We start from the raw sequence: 16,463 nt of genomic DNA on the forward strand, positions 1-16,463 counted from the left end.
CCTGCTGCATAATACAATTTGTTCAAACAAACAACAGTACTGGCTAGTGTTTAACATATGAGTTTAATTTTGATATACTTTCACCGTAAAAACATTTACACTATCAAACAATGGTAGAAACCCAAACCTGTCAAACAGCAAACCCAGCAATTGCAACTGTAACAGAGCAAGAAAAAATAGAGGAATTGGAATAAATCTGTATATTATTGATGATGAAAGGAAATAGTAGTAGAGGGTCTCTCTAACAACCCATAGAGCCAAGCTCCACTCAGAGGAATATCTCACTCTGGCCTAACAGAAAGTTAATTATAGGTTTAAATATGTCTTTGGTCCTTCTTGCAATTATAATATTTTTTTATTTTGGTCCTCGTAAGTTTTTTTGTTTGGCTTACATCTTTGTAAATATAGATTCATGAGAATACGTAAGTCAATATGTTTTGGTCTTACCAAGTATTCATGAGAATACGTAACAAAAATGACACCGACATGAACTCACGAACCACCCCATGCAGATCACCGAGATGCCTCCTCCTTCAACACAACAACAACCCCATGACTCCCAAATCTCAGCAAAAAGAGTTTTTCTTGACTGGATTTAATAAAGCTTCCACCAACAACAACATAACCTTAAATTTAGGTGCAATTATTGAAAACAAAGGAATACTTCATTTAACAAACAACACTGAAAGAGTAATTAGTCATGCATTTTATTCAATATCAACTTAATAAAGCCAACGTGATAGTTAGTTTCGAAATTTCAGCATAATGTTATCTAATTAGTAACGGAAGAAAAATCAGCAAGCAAAAATGACCTCCGCTGAGATGATCGATAGAGGAAAGAGTTGGTTTTAGCTCATGAGAGTTTGTGGGTGATGGGGTTGTTGTTGTTGTGTTGAAGGAAAAGCAGTCTCGGTGATATGCGTGGGGTGGTGGTGGGTTCACGACGGTGTAGTTTCTGTTAGCATTCTCACAAACACTTGGTGGGACAAAAACATATTGACGGGGTTATAATTGGACAGAACGACTATTTTAAAATGAAACTATATTTGCAGGGATGTGAACCAAACTAAAAAACTTACGAGGACCAAAATAAAATAAAAAATGTTATAATTGCAAGAACCAAAGACATATTTAAATCTTAATTCTATCATGAATGATTCTCTCTCCTAAGAATTGCCCCATTTATACCAACAAGGAGCACATTCTCTCACTAACTACTTAGTACTGACTTGTGTTTACCCCTAATTCCCTTAGCCTTAGTTGCCCCATCAATATCCCCTCCTTGAGATAGAACCTTGTCACCAAGGTTGAGGGAAGGAAACTGTGAACAATGATCTCTGGGTCTTCCCACGTTGCTTCCTCCAAGGGCTTGTCCTTTTAATGCACTAGTACTTGTAGGATTGTCTCCCCTCCCTTTGCCACCTCTCTTTGGGCCAAAATAGCTAATGGTTCCCATGTGGCATAAACAGCAGGTTCCAACTCGACCAGAAGCTTGGAATGGACAGTTGCATTCCCAATGGCCTTCTTGAGCAGCGAGACATGAAAAACCGGGTGTATGCGAGATGACGCCGGTAATAGCAGTTTGGACGCTACTGCCTCGATGCGCTCTGTCACCGGAAATGCCCCATAATAGTGCACGACACCACAGATTGTTGCACATGAAGTCGTAGCTTCAGAAGGACCTTGTCAGCAACCTCAAATTGTCGGTCCCGGCGATGGGTATCCTCTTGACTCTTCATGCGACTCTGAGCTCGGGTGAGGTGACGCTTCAATTGTCGTAAGCAATCATCCCTATTGAGCAACTCTCTATGAATCGCGTCGACCTTGGTCTCTCCGGGTAAGAAGCAAGTGATAATGGTTGGAGCTCTTCCATACACCACTTCGAAGGGAGTCGTGTCGGTAGACCCATGGAAACAAGGGTTGTACTAGTACTCTGCCCATGGAAACCACGTGACCCAAGTCTTGGGCTGATCTGATATGAAACATCGCAAAAAGGTTTCTATGCAACGGTTGATGACGCCTATCTGACCATATGTTTGTGGATGGTATGTTGTGCTCATTTTCAGTTGAGTACCTTGCAGTTCGAACAACTCTTGCCAAAAATTACTGACAAAGATTGGGTTACGATCACTCACAGTGGACGATGGAATTCCATGATGGCGAAAGATCTTAGACATATTGCGCTAACATGTGTCACACTCTTAGACATATTGTTGAATGCACTTCTTCATACCCACCCAATATAAATTTGTCGCTAGTCGACGATACGTACGGTAGAACCTAGAGTGCCCTCCTTGAGGGGTATCGTGGAACTCCTTTAATAGCGTGGGAATCCACTCGGACGTTGTAGACAACACCAATCTGTCCTCGTAGAATAACACACCATTACGGAAAGAAAACCCAACCTTGGACAGTTTGCCTTCTTGCAAGTTAGTCACTACACTATGAGAAATGGGTCATTTCGAATTTCAGTCATGAGCTTTTAAGCATCCAACAACTCTGGATAGAAAATCATGGACTTAAGTGTTCCACTAGCATTGGATGCGACGTTGACATTGTCATGCATTCGAGATAAAGCATCTACTCCCTTGTGCTCTAGTCTGGGTTTGTATACAATCTCAAATTGATAACCCAACAACTTTGCTGTCCAATTTTGTTGATCAATAGTGGAGATTCGCTGCAAGAGTAGCTGCTTTAGGCTCTTATGATTGGTGCACACTATAAATTTCCTACCCAACAAGTATGGTCACCAATGTTGGATGGCTAAGGCGACTGCCATTAATTCCTTCTCATATGTTGATTTAGCAAAACTACGATCCCCTAATGCCTTGCTGAAATAAGCAATCGGTTGTCCTTGTTGCAACAAGATTGCTCCCAAATCGTTACCCGAGGCATCACTCTCAATCACAAACTCTTCATTAAAATCAGGGAGTGCTAGTACTGGTGCAGTTGTGATATGGTGCTTTAAAGTGTCAAAAGCCTCTTGTTCCTTGCTCCCCCACTTGAAACCATCCTTCTTGGTGAGCTTAGTAAGTGGTTTGGCAATTTTACCATAGCCCCGAATGAACTTACAGTAGTAACCCGCTAGTCCTAAGAACCCATGGACGCCCTTGACGTTTCTTGGAACCGGCCAAAGGTGGACACATGCTATTTTAGCGGGATCCATAGCTACTTCTTCCAATGAAATGATGTGACCCAAGTACTCCACCAACAGTTGAGCAAAAGAGCACTTATTTTTGTTTGCCACTAGCTTGTTATCCCATAGGACCGTGAGGGTGGTCTCCAAATGTTTCAAGTGATCTTCCCATGTGGGGCAATAAATCAAAATGTCATCGAATAATACCAATACATCCTTCCGAGTCATAGGCTTACCAAGAATTCATAATGTCCTTCATGAGTTCGAAACATTGTCTTATGGATATCTTTCCCTCACACCCTCACTTGATGATACCCCCCGATTTCAAATCTATTTTGGAGAAGTATTTAGCCTCGTGCAACTCATCCAACAGTTCATCGATAACCGGAATGGGGAATTTGTCGGGAACAATTACCTTATTCAGAGCTATGTAGTCCACACACATCCTCCAAGACCCATTCTTCTTCTTGACCAAAATTATCGAACTCGAGAAAGCGCTATGGCTTGGTCTAATGATTCTGGACAGCAACATCTCCCCTACTTGTTTTTCAATTTCGGACTTAAGGTGATGAGGGTATTGATACGGGCACACATTGACCAGACCCACTCCTTCCAAAAGATGGATAGCATGTTTTTGTGGTCTTTTGGGCAATAGGCTCTGTGGCTCTATGAAAATATCTACAACCTTCTCCATCACTCCATTCAATTCTTGATGCTGTTTGGCTGTCAAATGTAGGGCAGCAGCTTCCGGTAATCGTTCACCATGCATTTTGATCACATGTTGCATCCTTCCAAACCCCATTCCACTATAATCCTCCCTAAACCCCGCCTTGCCTACGTATTCTCGAAATGTGTTTTGTCCCACTTGCTCGTATGGAGTGCCTTGTACTTCAACCCACTCTCCTTGGAATTCAACACGCATAATGCGTTGTGGCTAATCGAACCACATACACCCAATCCTAGTCAACCATGCCATTCCTAATACCACATCGGTTCCAGATGTTTCAAACACAAAGGCATCCATCAATAAGGGCATTCCTTGAATCGTCACAACCATGTCCCTGCACTCCCCTTGAGTCTTAGTGGCATATCCATCTCCGAGTCGAATCGTTAATTGTGGTGTTTCCGTGACTCGCAACCCCAAAGCCCTCCCTAACTTAGGTGAGATGAAGTTGTAAGTAGCTCCACTATCCACTAGCATTCTCACTTGCATCCCTTTGACGGTATTAAAAAAAATCCTTGCATACCAAGTAAATCCTTAACAAATTGTGGCAAAATATGTAATAGTAAAAACAACTCAAAGGCCAGCTAACACATACTAATACTCTTTCCATTTGATGACAAATAGCAACTAATGAAATAGAGATTTACTCTAGTAAATTGAAGGTAAATAACCCTAACAATGATGAAAAGGTTAACCCAATAGAGGATTCAATTCGAACCCCAATTAAGCTTACTATATAAACTCAACTAAGTAATTCATTCTCATTCAGTCTCCAAACACAACAACAACAACAAACATGTGATGAATATGAATAATTGTTAAAACTATTATTACAAAAAATGTGCACATACCATTGGAAACAAACATCATTGATTCGCCTTTTCCAAACGTTGTTGTTGTAGTTCCAATTTCCGCATAATCTCGCCGAAGAAAATGATGCGGCGACGAGAGTTTAGTTATCATGTGAGAGATGGTGGAGATGCGAAACTGAGATTCTGTGTGGATGGAACATAATAAATCTATAAACCTTAATTGATCTAATGAAAAAAGAAATTAAAAGGAAAAAAAAAAAAAAATATTAACATCAAAACATTCTTTACATATATATTTCATTAAACATAGTAGAAACTGGGAATCAATTAAACAACTTCTATATAAAAAAGATTTGCTTTTCATAAAACACTAAATAACAGGAACCACTTGATTTTCCTTCCACATTCAAATCCTATGTTGATTATCAGTAAACTCACTTTTAGTTTCTAAATATATACAATGTTAACAGAAGATTTAGAAGTTAATAGAAAAATAAATTAAATACTATGTTAGGTATTTTTTATAGGTATTTTTTATAATTATGTTACACTATTTTTTAAGTTTATGTGTATTGATTTTTTAATAAATTTTATCTTCACCCTAAATATGGATTTCGAACTATAAAAATTGAGTTTAAGACTCTAAACATTTTAAAAAAGCATTGTTTGATTATTTATTTTTATTTTTTGACTAAAAAAAGAGACACTATTTATCTATCTTTGAGTATTAGATGCTAAAATTTATTTAGATACAAACAGTTTTGGAGTGACTATTAAAGAAATTTATTTAGATACAAACAGTTTTGGAGTGACTATTAAAGAAAAAAATAAAGCATTTAATTGACATTAGGCAAGAGTTATGATATTTTTTCATAATCATGTTCATGAAGCACTTAAAAATGAACATTTTTTCGTAAATAACTTATTGTTCAAAATAATTAACAAGAAAGATACGACAACTAAAAAGTTATCATTTTTTCAAAAGCTCGATATAATTGTATGCATTTATGCTTACAATATTTTAAAATTGTATTTGAGTATAGTTTTATGGTATTTAGAATCATTTATAAATTAAAATTATGTAAAGAAAAGATAATTGAGAAAGATATGATAGAATTTATTTTTCATCTTACTCAATAGATTAGTCTATGTTATGTGGTTGATCCATATAAAAAAATTGATCAATTTTATTGAGTATAGAAGTGTCAAAAAATCACATTTCTTATATGTGTTAATGATAATAAAGTTTGATGTTTAAGCATATTTATGTGAAAGTTTGCTTAATTTCTATTTAACAATGGGGACTGAAAATGTGTTGAGTCGTCTTGAGTTTGACTCAACTTATTAAGAATTTATTCGACTCAAAACTTGACTCAAGTTTGATATGAATCTTTTGTTTTAATTTGAATTTGACTCAGTTCAAACACACAAACCACTCGATGTGATTCATTAGCTCAGATTATATAATTCAAAAGTAATTTTTTTTTTTAATAAAATATTTGACCTTTTAAACCAATAGTTTAATTGTAGTTTCTAGATGAAATAATTGTCTAATTGAAAAATATAAATATAACTTAGGTCTTTGAAAGATTCATATTTTTAACATAAAATTAATTATATTTTACTTCAAATAATTATTAATTATATGTCAATTTTACATATTCTTCAACAAAATGAAATCAATTGTTTAATTTATTTAACATATTTTCATTAAATGCATTATTTATCATGTGTTGTTCGGGTATAAATACTAGTTTCACAAACATATTAAACCATAAAATTAGAGAAAAATATTATTTAAGTATTATATATATTATCGAGTCATCTCATTAATTAAATGAGTCGACCTAAATATAATTCAAGTTCAATTCATTTTATTAACGAATATAATTTTCATTTCAAGTTTAGATCATTTAGTTTCATAAATCAAATTCAATAATTTAATTTTTGAGTTAAATCGAGTCTCAAATTATATTCAAGTTGATTCAGTTTATTGTCAAACCTTCTTCTATACTAATCAAGTTATCAATGGTCTTGGGTTCCTTGTTCAGCTTGCCCTAAATAACTTCATGTTAATAATTATGTTTATTTCTTTTTATTAAAACATTTCCTCATGATTATTTCTTTCTCATTTTAGTTTTTTATCTTTTAATGTATGCACAAAATTACTCTTTTTTTCATTTTCTTTTCATTTAAAAATTGAGAATCATAACAATTTTTATATTCTTTTCTATTTCTTTACTTTATAATACGTTATTCGTAGAAGATTCTGACCAATAAAAATGTCATTTACATAAATAGTAAAATATAAATTAAAAATATAAAATATGTGTTAAAAAACAAATGAGATGAAAGGTACTTTAGATATTATGAAGCAACATAGTTGTTTGATATGAGATGCATTATAATGGTATATTACTTATGGGATGAATGGAGAAGAGTGACGTACATGAAAAATGAAAATAATTGAAAAAGAAACTTAGAGATCATCACAAGCAATAAAATGAATGACGACGTATGGAATAACAAATGTTGTATTCGTAATGAATTGTAAATAAGTAGTGAATGACGTGTTTAGAGTTAAATTAAATTATAAAGAATATGGTTTCATTATTAGTGAATGTAGATCCTTACTTCATTGGTAAAACAATCAAGTTGTTTTTGTTAGACGATAAGCTAATAGTAGTGCTCATGCCCTGGCTAGAGCTTCTTTCAACTATGCTCATCGCAATCATTTTGATTATGTACCTCGTTGTATTATGTCAATTATTTTAAATAAAATGCCATGAGGTAAATAAAATGCTTAATTGAGTTAAAAAAAGGTAGGCTAAATTACATATGTGGTCTTTTAACTTAATTTCATGTAACGTTTTAGTCCTTTATCTTTTTTTTTTTTCCGATTTAGTCCTTTATTTCTAACAATATCAAATAAAGTATGAAAATATGAGTTTATTTGAAGATTTGCGTTACGAATTTGATGAAATTTGTATTATATTGAAGAATATAATTAATTTTATGAGTTTTGATTGAATTTTTTTTTGAATTTTTGAATAAAAAAGGATATCATTGTTGAAATTTTAAAACATAAAATATCAAATTGTCACTTAAAATTAAAATAAAGGACCAAGTCGGAAAAAAAAAAAGATAAAAGACTAAAATGTTACTTGAAATTAAGTTAAAGGACCACGAATGTAATTTAACCAAAAAGGTATTATGAATAAAAAAATTACTTTGAGAGAGTAACCAATAAAACTTGGGGTGTAATTAAATTTGGGAATGTATTCAATTGAGATTTGAAAAGATTTATTTATTATTCCTTTTTTTGTGATTGAAAAGTTTTGAGATATTCGATCAAGATTTTAATGTAATTAAAAAGAATCCAGGGTATTCAATTAAGATTCTTTAATTTTTTAAACAAAGTATAGAAATCTAACAATTACTACTTTTTATAATTTATAAAATTTTTTGTGGTATTCAAAATCTTACAATTTTTAATTGATTGTTTTCTACATTGAATTTAACGAGATTTTCTTAGAAATTGTAATATAGAGAGGTAATAACGCGTCATCTTTGAAAGTGATAATCAATCCAACACACTTCTTAATAGTGATATCTATGCAAATGAGTTAGAAATAATGAATCGTTGTCGGATTATCCTTACCTCTCATATTAGTTACAATATATTTTAAATATATGAAAATAAATTTTGTAAAAATTTGAATTTTAACAAATAAAAAAAATACACTCAAAGATAATGCTCTAATCATTTCTATTCAATAATTGTTTAATTTTTTTTGAATTTTTTGAAATCTTAAAACTTCGTAAAATTTATACAAATTCTATAAATTTAATAAAAATTATTCAAAATTCAAATTACAAATGTTGATAGTTTTTAAAAATCTATGTGATAATTTTTATTAAAAAATTGCCTTTTGAAATCTTAATAATACACCACCTAAAAAAAATTCTGGTTTGCGTTATAATACAACAACATTAAAGCGATGAAAAGCATAAGCAGCAAGAAAAAAGAGAGATGAATAAGAAGATATTGGTTGTGGGAGGCACAGGTTACTTGGGACAGCATCTGTTACAATCCTATGAAACTCATCCTCAATCTCATTCTTACGATCTCTCTCTCGCATTTACCTACCACTCCACTCCTCTTCCTCACCCTTTCTCCGATGCATTTCCTCATTCCCTTCCTTTCCAAGTTGATTTCAAAACCGGCATTGGATTTGAAGCCATTTCCAACGTATTTGGCCAGGTTCTTAATTTCCTCATTTTTCCATTCTCTTATAACCTTTATTTCAATTGGGTCATCACAAAATTTCATTTTATTCATGGGTTTATCAGATTCAATACAAATTGTAAAAGGGTTACCAGCATTAGAAGAAGTTAGATTTGTTACCAATTTAGTGTATATATATCTATGAATCATTGACACAGACACTAGACACAACACTACATGGACGCTGATACATGGATATGGATATAATGTGAGAAAATAGAAGTGATCTATGTAATCACAACTTCACAAGTGTCAGTGTCAAATTGACCTTCGGTTTAAAGTGTCGTGTTACATAAGTATCCATTGTGTAGATGAGTGTTTGGCTAATTGACTTGGTTTTATAGAATTAATTTGTATAAATTGAGTTTGAATTTAATGTTATGTATGTTTGAGATAAAGTTTAGTGTAAATTTCTGAACCAAGTTTGATTTTTAATCACACCAACGTTTGAAGGTAAAATTTTCTGTGATGTTAAACATATAAAATTTCTTTTGCATGTAGGAAAATCGAGATTACTTAGCTGTTAACACTTGGTGTATTAGTACATATTGCAATGTACGGAGGAGTTATTCATAATTGTTATAAAAGGGATTTGAGTCAACTGTAGTACTGGTTTTAGGACGATTTAGATAATCGGGTTTTTTGTTGCTGTTGTTTGACACTGAGGTTTTGTTTGATTTCCTATATTAGCAGCTCATATTTTTGTTCATCGGTGAAATTGAAATTCTTTCAAGCTTTTGACATCCTGCATGCTTTTGAACTAATTATGGCAATGAGTTACAAGAGTTTAAGCCATTTATCCATTAATTAAATATATCATGGGGTTATTTATGTTCTTAAATAGGAACTCATCAGAAGAAAACATAAGGATAAAGGATCCCGGGCCACTATTTCACAACTTCATAGAACATTTTTTGTTACTCGTTTCATTATCGGTTGACTAATCTGTTGGTTTGTTGTTGGCAGCCTGATGTGGTTGTAAATTGTGCTGCCATCTCAGTACCTCGTGCTTGCGAAATCGATCCTGATACTGCTCATGCTATTAATGTGCCATCATCCCTTGTAACATGGCTGCAAAGCTTTAAACAGAACAGTACTCTTCTCATTCATCTCTCCACAGATCAAGGTAACCACTATCGATTAAATTTCTCTCGTTGTCCTTCATTCACAACATTAATTGAACAAATCATGTTTTTGTGGAATTTTTGTTTCATGATTATAGTATTATGTTTGCTATATCCATGTTTGTTTACACTTTGATTTTTGGTTAAATTGTAATATGTTTCTTCTCATTAGTTTATGAAGGGGAGAAGTCCTTTTACAAGGAAGAAGACATTGCGATTCCAGTAAATGTTTATGGAAAAACTAAAGTGGCGGCGGAGAAGTTCATTTCGGAAAATTGGCCAAACTTTGCAATTTTGAGAAGTAGTATCATCTATGGGCCACAAACTCTCTCACCAGTTCCAAAATCTCTTCCTATTCAGGTGCGTGTGCAGTATGTGGACTTATACTTTGGCTTTGTTTGGATAAACAATTTAATTAAACATTTATCGTGTTTATGCATAAGCAATTTTTATAACAAATAATAAAATAAAGTCCAACTATTTTCATATTAGCAAAATGTTTTCATAAGCTCTCCCAAACAATCTCACAAATACTTTTGCCAATAGGTAAGCTCAAATAAATAAATTCAAACACACCCTTTATTGGAAAACTAATTCTTGTAGTATTTGAATTGAGGAAACTTGAGATTTGATGCCTGTAAACTGTGCTACATATTGCACTACGAGTAAGGTTTTTCTGTCATAGTAGACAATGATAGTGCTCTCTGCTAACCATTTTTCAATCTGCAATAAAAATAACATTCCACCATTCATGGTTTAGTCAAGTAGAAAATCTTTGAATGCTTATAATTTTTGTTTTATTTGTTTTTGCTCAACCCTTGTTGCAAAGATTATACTTGTCCATTATAGTATTATTCCCTATTAGGTACTTCTTCTGCTATTCACTTGACTATAGGTTATGTCCTTGTGAAAGATGTGCCTATCGAGGAATTTATGATTACTTAGTGTGCGATTGAGCTTATCAATATTTTTTCTTATAAAACATGACGTGTGATATACTTTTACTGACTAACTACTGCAGTGGATGGATGGTGCCCTTTCTAAAAGAGAACAAGTGGAGTTCTTTCATGATGAGTTCCGTTGTCCGATTTATGTTAAGGATCTCGTAACTATCATACTAGCTTTAACATGCCAATGGATATCATCAGGTACAGAACTTTTTTTATAAATAAGCTCATATATATCGGTTAGACTTGCATATGCTGTGAAAGAGTTTCTTAATGAAACGAATTTTCTGTTAGACCTTTTTTAAGGTTGCAAAACACAAACACAAATCCAAATACTATTTATTCTAAAAACTTATTCGAGAAGGTTAATCCTTATCTATGAAAATTATTTATATCCTATAACCGAATTACAATTATGTATCAGTTCATTTTCTTTTAAGTTAAGAATTCTTACAACTGTCTCGTCTTGTTCTTGTAATTAAGATTTCATTAGGTTCTTCCATCTTCCACTTTGTCATGTTCTTTTTAAACTAGTTTAAAAAACATCTCAGATTTGCTTTCATGATTTGATATCCAATTCTTGTTGCAGAGAGCAAGCAAATGCAGTTGTTACTTAATGTTGGTGGACGCGATAGGGTATCACGTGTTCAAATGGCTGAGGCTGTCGCACAATTTAGAGGGCATGACACCTCATTAATCAAACCAGTCTCTGCTTCATCGGTATGTGTTACGCTTCATTTATCACAAATTTTGTGATGTGGGATCAGTTTCTTGCTTTCTTTCTTAATCTGCATTTTCTGTGTATTCACGAAATTATTAACCTCAAATGTTAATCCTTAATCAAAGATTCAAGTTATTTGTATTCTCATTTAATGTCATAGCCGTCAAAGCTTTTAGTTTATCTTTTGATCTTTATTGTGACGCGTTAAGTTTTCGATATAATTTCAGGTTGACAGAGGTGTGAAGTCCCCAGCAGACATATCTATGGATATCACTAGATTGATTCAAACACTTCAAATTAATCCTGTTTCATTTAAAGACGGCGTAAAATTAACGCTTACAACTGAAGCTAAGCGGTGACGCAGTGATGCAGATGTCATATAAGGCTTCCTTGTTAGTATTTGAGTATTGCTGCACACCATTAAAAATGACATGAGCTCTTACATCATTTAGATTGCTGTAAAATAAATCTATGTAAATTCTTGAAAAAATCAAGTCAACACATTTTGTTGGAGCTTCAAGGAGTTAGCAAATGCCAAGTAGTAAATCAACAAGTTGGTATGGCTTTTCATCTGTGAGTTCCAAATAATTTTGACATCTACCTTTACAAAATAAATGTATATTTTCATGTATGCTGACACACTTTTTCCATCATTCCATGTATTTTTGGATGACTTTTTTTGTGTGCAAGTTACAAAGTATATATTCTGTCCCTGAAAGATAAGCTCGGTAGTTTGGGTTAGGACACCGAAGAAATGTTACGTAGGAGGTCTAAAGTTTGATATCTACTTGTCACATTTCTCCCTCTCCCTAACTAATTAACCACTAATACTTGCATATAACTGAAATATATAAATAAATGCGTTGAGTGATGGCAAAATACATGTGTTATTATTGTAGCAATTATATTCCAATTGCTAAATTTAAGAAAGCATTGTTACCCACCCATCAAATTTTCTATGCCATACTTCTCATTAGGCTTGCAAATATGTTGCCTTGGCTTTCAACATCTTAAATTTCTAGTAATAAATTGTGTGTTTCGATTAATTTATTTTGATGGTAAAATGTATTTAATCAAAAGATTATCCTGCCAACAAAAAATTATTTTCTAAAACAAATGTTAGTGTGTCTAGCAACAGAATGACAAGAATAGATGATTATTACATATACTGTAGTTCTTGCTTTCCCCAACACATAAGCAAATTTGGTCCAAAGAATGAACTTTGTGGCCAAGATTAAGTAGGAGGAAGATTTTCTATTAGTTTTTCATTTTAATAAAAAGATAGGCCTATCCAATAATTTTGTGGCCAGGAATATACTATGAATCCATTCTTTCCATTCCACTTTCTCCTCTCACTAATGCTGTCTTTGGCCAATTTCCTAAACAGTTAAAAAAAAATGTCTTCCTTTATTGCCCTTCATACCCTGCATGGCTCTCTTCATCAATCCAAGTTCCTAGGCCAAAACAACCTCACTCATTTTTATCCTCACAGCAATAAGACTTCAAACATTCACACCAAACCAACCTACATAACATGTGCCAAATTTGATATCCTGCAAATCTTGGGAGGCAGAGGACTCTGCAAAGGTGAAGAAGGTCTTCAAAAGGAGCTAAAAAGAGAAGTTGGTTTTGATGATCAGAACCAACCACCTTCAGAAACAAGTGACAAAGAACAAAGAGACTCAAAAAGTAACACAACACTGTCCTTTGAAAGTGTTGCAGAAGAAGGGTTTGAGAAAGAGTTGATGGGGTTAACTGGAGGGTTTCCTGGTGGTGAAAAAGGGTTGAAAAAGTTCATTGAAGAAAACCCTCTTCCAAAACTTGGTGGAGAAGATAAAAGGTTGAAACTTTCTTTGTCTGAGAAGCCAAAACCACCAGAACTTCCTCTGTTACTTCCAGGAATGATTGCTATTGTGAAAAACCAAAACAACCCGTATTTTATGTACTGTGGTATTGTTCAAAGGATCACTGATGGAAAAGCAGGAGTACTGTTTGAAGGAGGGAATTGGGATAGGTTGATCACTTTCAGGCTTGAGGAGCTTGAGAGAAGAGAAAAAGGACCTCCTATGAAGAATCCCAAGTCATGTGTTCTTGAACCATTTCTTGAAAAGAAAACTTAGTTCGGCTCTATGTAGTTACTCGGCACATGTAGTTACATTCATTTCTTAAATTATTATTGGTGTCAATGTGTCTTGTATCTGGTTTATGGCTGAGTCAGTGCTTCATAGGTTCAACTCCTTGTTGTTATTTGCAACAAAACTTGTTCACTTTTGTATCATACATATTTTTTTGACAATTAAATCTTAGATGAGTAATAGTATTTTCATGGCTACTTCAGTATATTGTTGTTAAGTAACACTTAAAAGCAAGTAGAACAGAACCATCAAAGACGGATATGGATGAATCACAGTCAATAAAAATGATTTACCTATAAGAAGCAGCTAGCTACCAAACAAAAATTGGCAAGTTCTTTGAAGCTTAAGAGAAAGGAGCCTTCTTTAGAGCCGTCAAAAAAGCCCCCAACGCCAAGGCCTCTTTAATTTTTTTTTAAAAAAACCTTTAATATTAGGCCTCCTATCAAATTAATTTTTGTAAAATTTAGGCCCATTATTTCATGGGGCCTAGGGAGGGGGCTTTAGGGGCTTATAGGCTCCTAATATTTTGTTAATTTTAAGATTTTTTTTTCTTAAAAGATTTTCGAAATCTATTTTATTCAAAAAAATAAAAAAAATATTTTTTTTTCTTAAAAAATTGAGAAAAAAAAATTTATTAAAAAGATAAATAATTTATATTTAAAAAAAAATCAAAAATTTTTTATCAAAAAAAAATGAAATTTTTTTATCGAAAACAAATTGGAAACTTTTTATCAAAAAAAAATTTGAAAATTTTTTATAGAAAAAAATCGAAATTCTTTTATAGTAAAAAATCGAAAAAAATTTATAGAAAAACATCAAAAAAATTTTATCGAAAAACTTTATTTCTCGAAAAAAAACTCGATTCTTTTTTTAAATAAGTGGGCATATGAGCCCACTAAACCCACAAAATTTTAGGGGGCCTTTAGTGTGGAGGGCCTTGTTTTTTGGAGTATTTTATAGAAAAATTTCCCTTGTACCCTCCTTATTATACCTATACCCCCAAATTTAGAATGAAATGACTATTTTGCCCTCGTATAAATAATAAAACCTCACAAAATTACTATTTCACATTTTTACGTTTCCGCAACAGAGAGTAAATTTTTTTTCCAAATTTCCGGAGAAGTTGAGAAACAAGTTTTCCGGTACAGAAGTTGTACTCCGGAAAACATATTTTTAAGTTATCCGGTATAGAAGGTGTTCCGGAAAACTTGATTGCCAACATTTCCGGTAGTTACCGGAGAACTTGAGCATCAAGTTTTCTAGAAGTTACGTATATTTTTTTTTTTTAATTTAATTAATTATAATTTTATAAGTTATTGTGATTTATTTCTTTTAATATTTTAATTTTTCAGTGGGTGCACGAGGAAGAGACGACAAAATCATACGAATTACACGGGACACCGAGACTTCTACATCGACTCCGATGAATCCCCCAGAGAGGATTCGACCGACAGCTTCAAGGAGAAGAAGACGTATGATTATTGAAGACGACGATGAGGGACATCATGATCAGGGGGAGCCTTCTATAGTGCATGAGGAAGATGTGGTACATGGGCAGGTGGATGTACATGAGCATATGGTGCACGAGCAGGTGGATGTACATGAGCAGGAGAAGGCTGCACCTGCTCATGAGGGAGAGCATATGGAGGAGGAACATGATGGGGCTGAGGGACCTGGTGAGCTCACACGGTATCCTGGAGGACCTTATGATTTGTCTGTCCTTACACGATGCTGTTATCATGTTTCAGCTAGACTATGGTTTGGTGAGGTATATTAAATTAATTATTACTTATAATGCATTAAAAATATTTAAATTAATTAATATTTGTTGTCTAAATTTAATTTTAATGTCATTTAGTTTTTTTGTATACAGGAGAGACCATTGCTGAAAATTGTTGCGCATGGGAAGAAAATGCAACAATTTACTTTGTCGGTACTTCTGCGACCCATAGAGAATTGGGTGAATTTGTCAGGTCTGAACCCATTGCAACGGGGTAGTTTGAAGATGATCGACAACAACTTGATATCTGCGTTTGTTGAAAGATTTGAAGATGATCGACAACAACTTGATATCTGCGTTTATTGAAAGATGGCATTCCGAGACATCGTCATTTCACATGCCATTTGGTGAAATGAAGATTACTTTGGATGATGTTGCCAATCTTCTCGGATTGCCTATTAGGGGTGAGTTCTACAGTCCACCCGATGTAGATAGAGTAACGACGTGTAATCTTGTCGTCCATCTATTAGGAGTGACCACGAAAGAGATCTGGGAGGAGACCAAAAAGACTAGAGGTGCACATTATAGATTGGATTGGTTGAAGGAGGTGTTCAGAAGGCAGTGTGCAGCAGAGAGGTTTGACTGTGCTGCTAGGGCATATCTGTTGAATTTAGTCGGGAGTACTATTTTCGCTGATAAGAGTCATACTCTAGTTGATGCGAAGTACCTTCCTTTATTCAGATATTTAGACGGTATAGATAAATATGCATGGGGTACTGCTGCACTAGTGGTGCTTTATGACTACCTCTCAGATGCCTGCTATTATGACACCAAACAGCTAGGTGGATATATGACG

The 16,463-nt window shown here is 33.6% G+C and overlaps 4 protein-coding genes across 11 annotated transcripts in view; 3 read left to right on the forward strand and 1 right to left on the reverse strand.

Moving 5' to 3' along the window:
- The window catches only part of LOC113787812 (uncharacterized mitochondrial protein AtMg00860-like), a 10,236-nt gene extending 5,044 nt beyond the window's left edge, over positions 1-5,192 (reverse strand). The window contains exons 1-3 of one of the 8 annotated variants that reach the window (XM_073363963.1): positions 4,712-5,101; positions 448-531; positions 128-156 (exon numbers count right to left, since the gene is read on the reverse strand). Coding sequence is in view for 2 of the 8 variants with exons in the window: in XM_073363959.1 (XP_073220060.1) it covers positions 2,747-3,364 (618 nt within the window). In the remaining 6 variants the exon portion in view is untranslated. Of the gene's footprint in view, positions 1-127; positions 157-447; positions 605-936; positions 4,375-4,711 lie in introns of those variants that run through there. The other 7 variants (XM_073363961.1, XM_073363965.1, XM_073363964.1 and 4 more) reach the window with 7 other exon arrangements.
- A 3,458-nt stretch (positions 5,193-8,650) lies between these two features.
- Positions 8,651-12,391, forward strand: LOC101499748 (uncharacterized). The gene is made up of 6 exons (XM_004510785.4): positions 8,651-8,936; positions 9,927-10,086; positions 10,257-10,444; positions 11,106-11,232; positions 11,621-11,751; positions 11,980-12,391. Exons 1-6 carry the CDS (start codon positions 8,706-8,708, stop codon positions 12,109-12,111), a joined length of 969 nt encoding a protein of 322 aa, XP_004510842.1. The 5' UTR covers positions 8,651-8,705; the 3' UTR covers positions 12,112-12,391.
- A 649-nt stretch (positions 12,392-13,040) lies between these two features.
- LOC101499442 (NAD(P)H-quinone oxidoreductase subunit S, chloroplastic) lies at positions 13,041-14,084 on the forward strand. The gene has a single exon (XM_004510784.4). The coding sequence runs from the start codon at positions 13,150-13,152 to the stop codon at positions 13,870-13,872; it is 723 nt and encodes a 240-aa protein (XP_004510841.1). The 5' UTR covers positions 13,041-13,149; the 3' UTR covers positions 13,873-14,084.
- Positions 14,085-15,176: 1,092 nt separating this feature from the next.
- Positions 15,177-16,457, forward strand: LOC140918946 (uncharacterized). The gene is made up of 2 exons (XM_073364028.1): positions 15,177-15,655; positions 15,761-16,457. The coding sequence occupies exons 1-2, from the start codon at positions 15,311-15,313 to the stop codon at positions 15,971-15,973; spliced, it is 558 nt and encodes a 185-aa protein (XP_073220129.1). The 5' UTR covers positions 15,177-15,310; the 3' UTR covers positions 15,974-16,457.
- Positions 16,458-16,463: the final 6 nt, after the last annotated feature.

This window comes from Cicer arietinum, chromosome 7 (assembly GCF_000331145.2).
Source record: "Cicer arietinum cultivar CDC Frontier isolate Library 1 chromosome 7, Cicar.CDCFrontier_v2.0, whole genome shotgun sequence".
NCBI classification, from domain to species: Eukaryota; Viridiplantae; Streptophyta; class Magnoliopsida; order Fabales; family Fabaceae; genus Cicer; species Cicer arietinum.

Excerpts from the sequence above, each read along its gene's own strand:
- LOC101499748 (XM_004510785.4), top strand. The coding sequence starts at position 8,706 with ATGAATAAGAAGATATTGGTTGTGGGAGGCACAGGTTACTTGGGACAG. Across the intron at positions 8,937-9,926 it reads TTTCCAACGTATTTGGCCAG|CCTGATGTGGTTGTAAATTG; the intron begins GTTCTTAATTTC and ends TGTTGTTGGCAG. Across the intron at positions 11,752-11,979 it reads AACCAGTCTCTGCTTCATCG|GTTGACAGAGGTGTGAAGTC; the intron begins GTATGTGTTACG and ends ATATAATTTCAG.
- LOC101499442 (XM_004510784.4), top strand. The coding sequence starts at position 13,150 with ATGTCTTCCTTTATTGCCCTTCATACCCTGCATGGCTCTCTTCATCAA.
- LOC140918946 (XM_073364028.1), top strand. The coding sequence starts at position 15,311 with ATGAATCCCCCAGAGAGGATTCGACCGACAGCTTCAAGGAGAAGAAGA. Across the intron at positions 15,656-15,760 it reads CTAGACTATGGTTTGGTGAG|GAGAGACCATTGCTGAAAAT; the intron begins GTATATTAAATT and ends TTTTGTATACAG.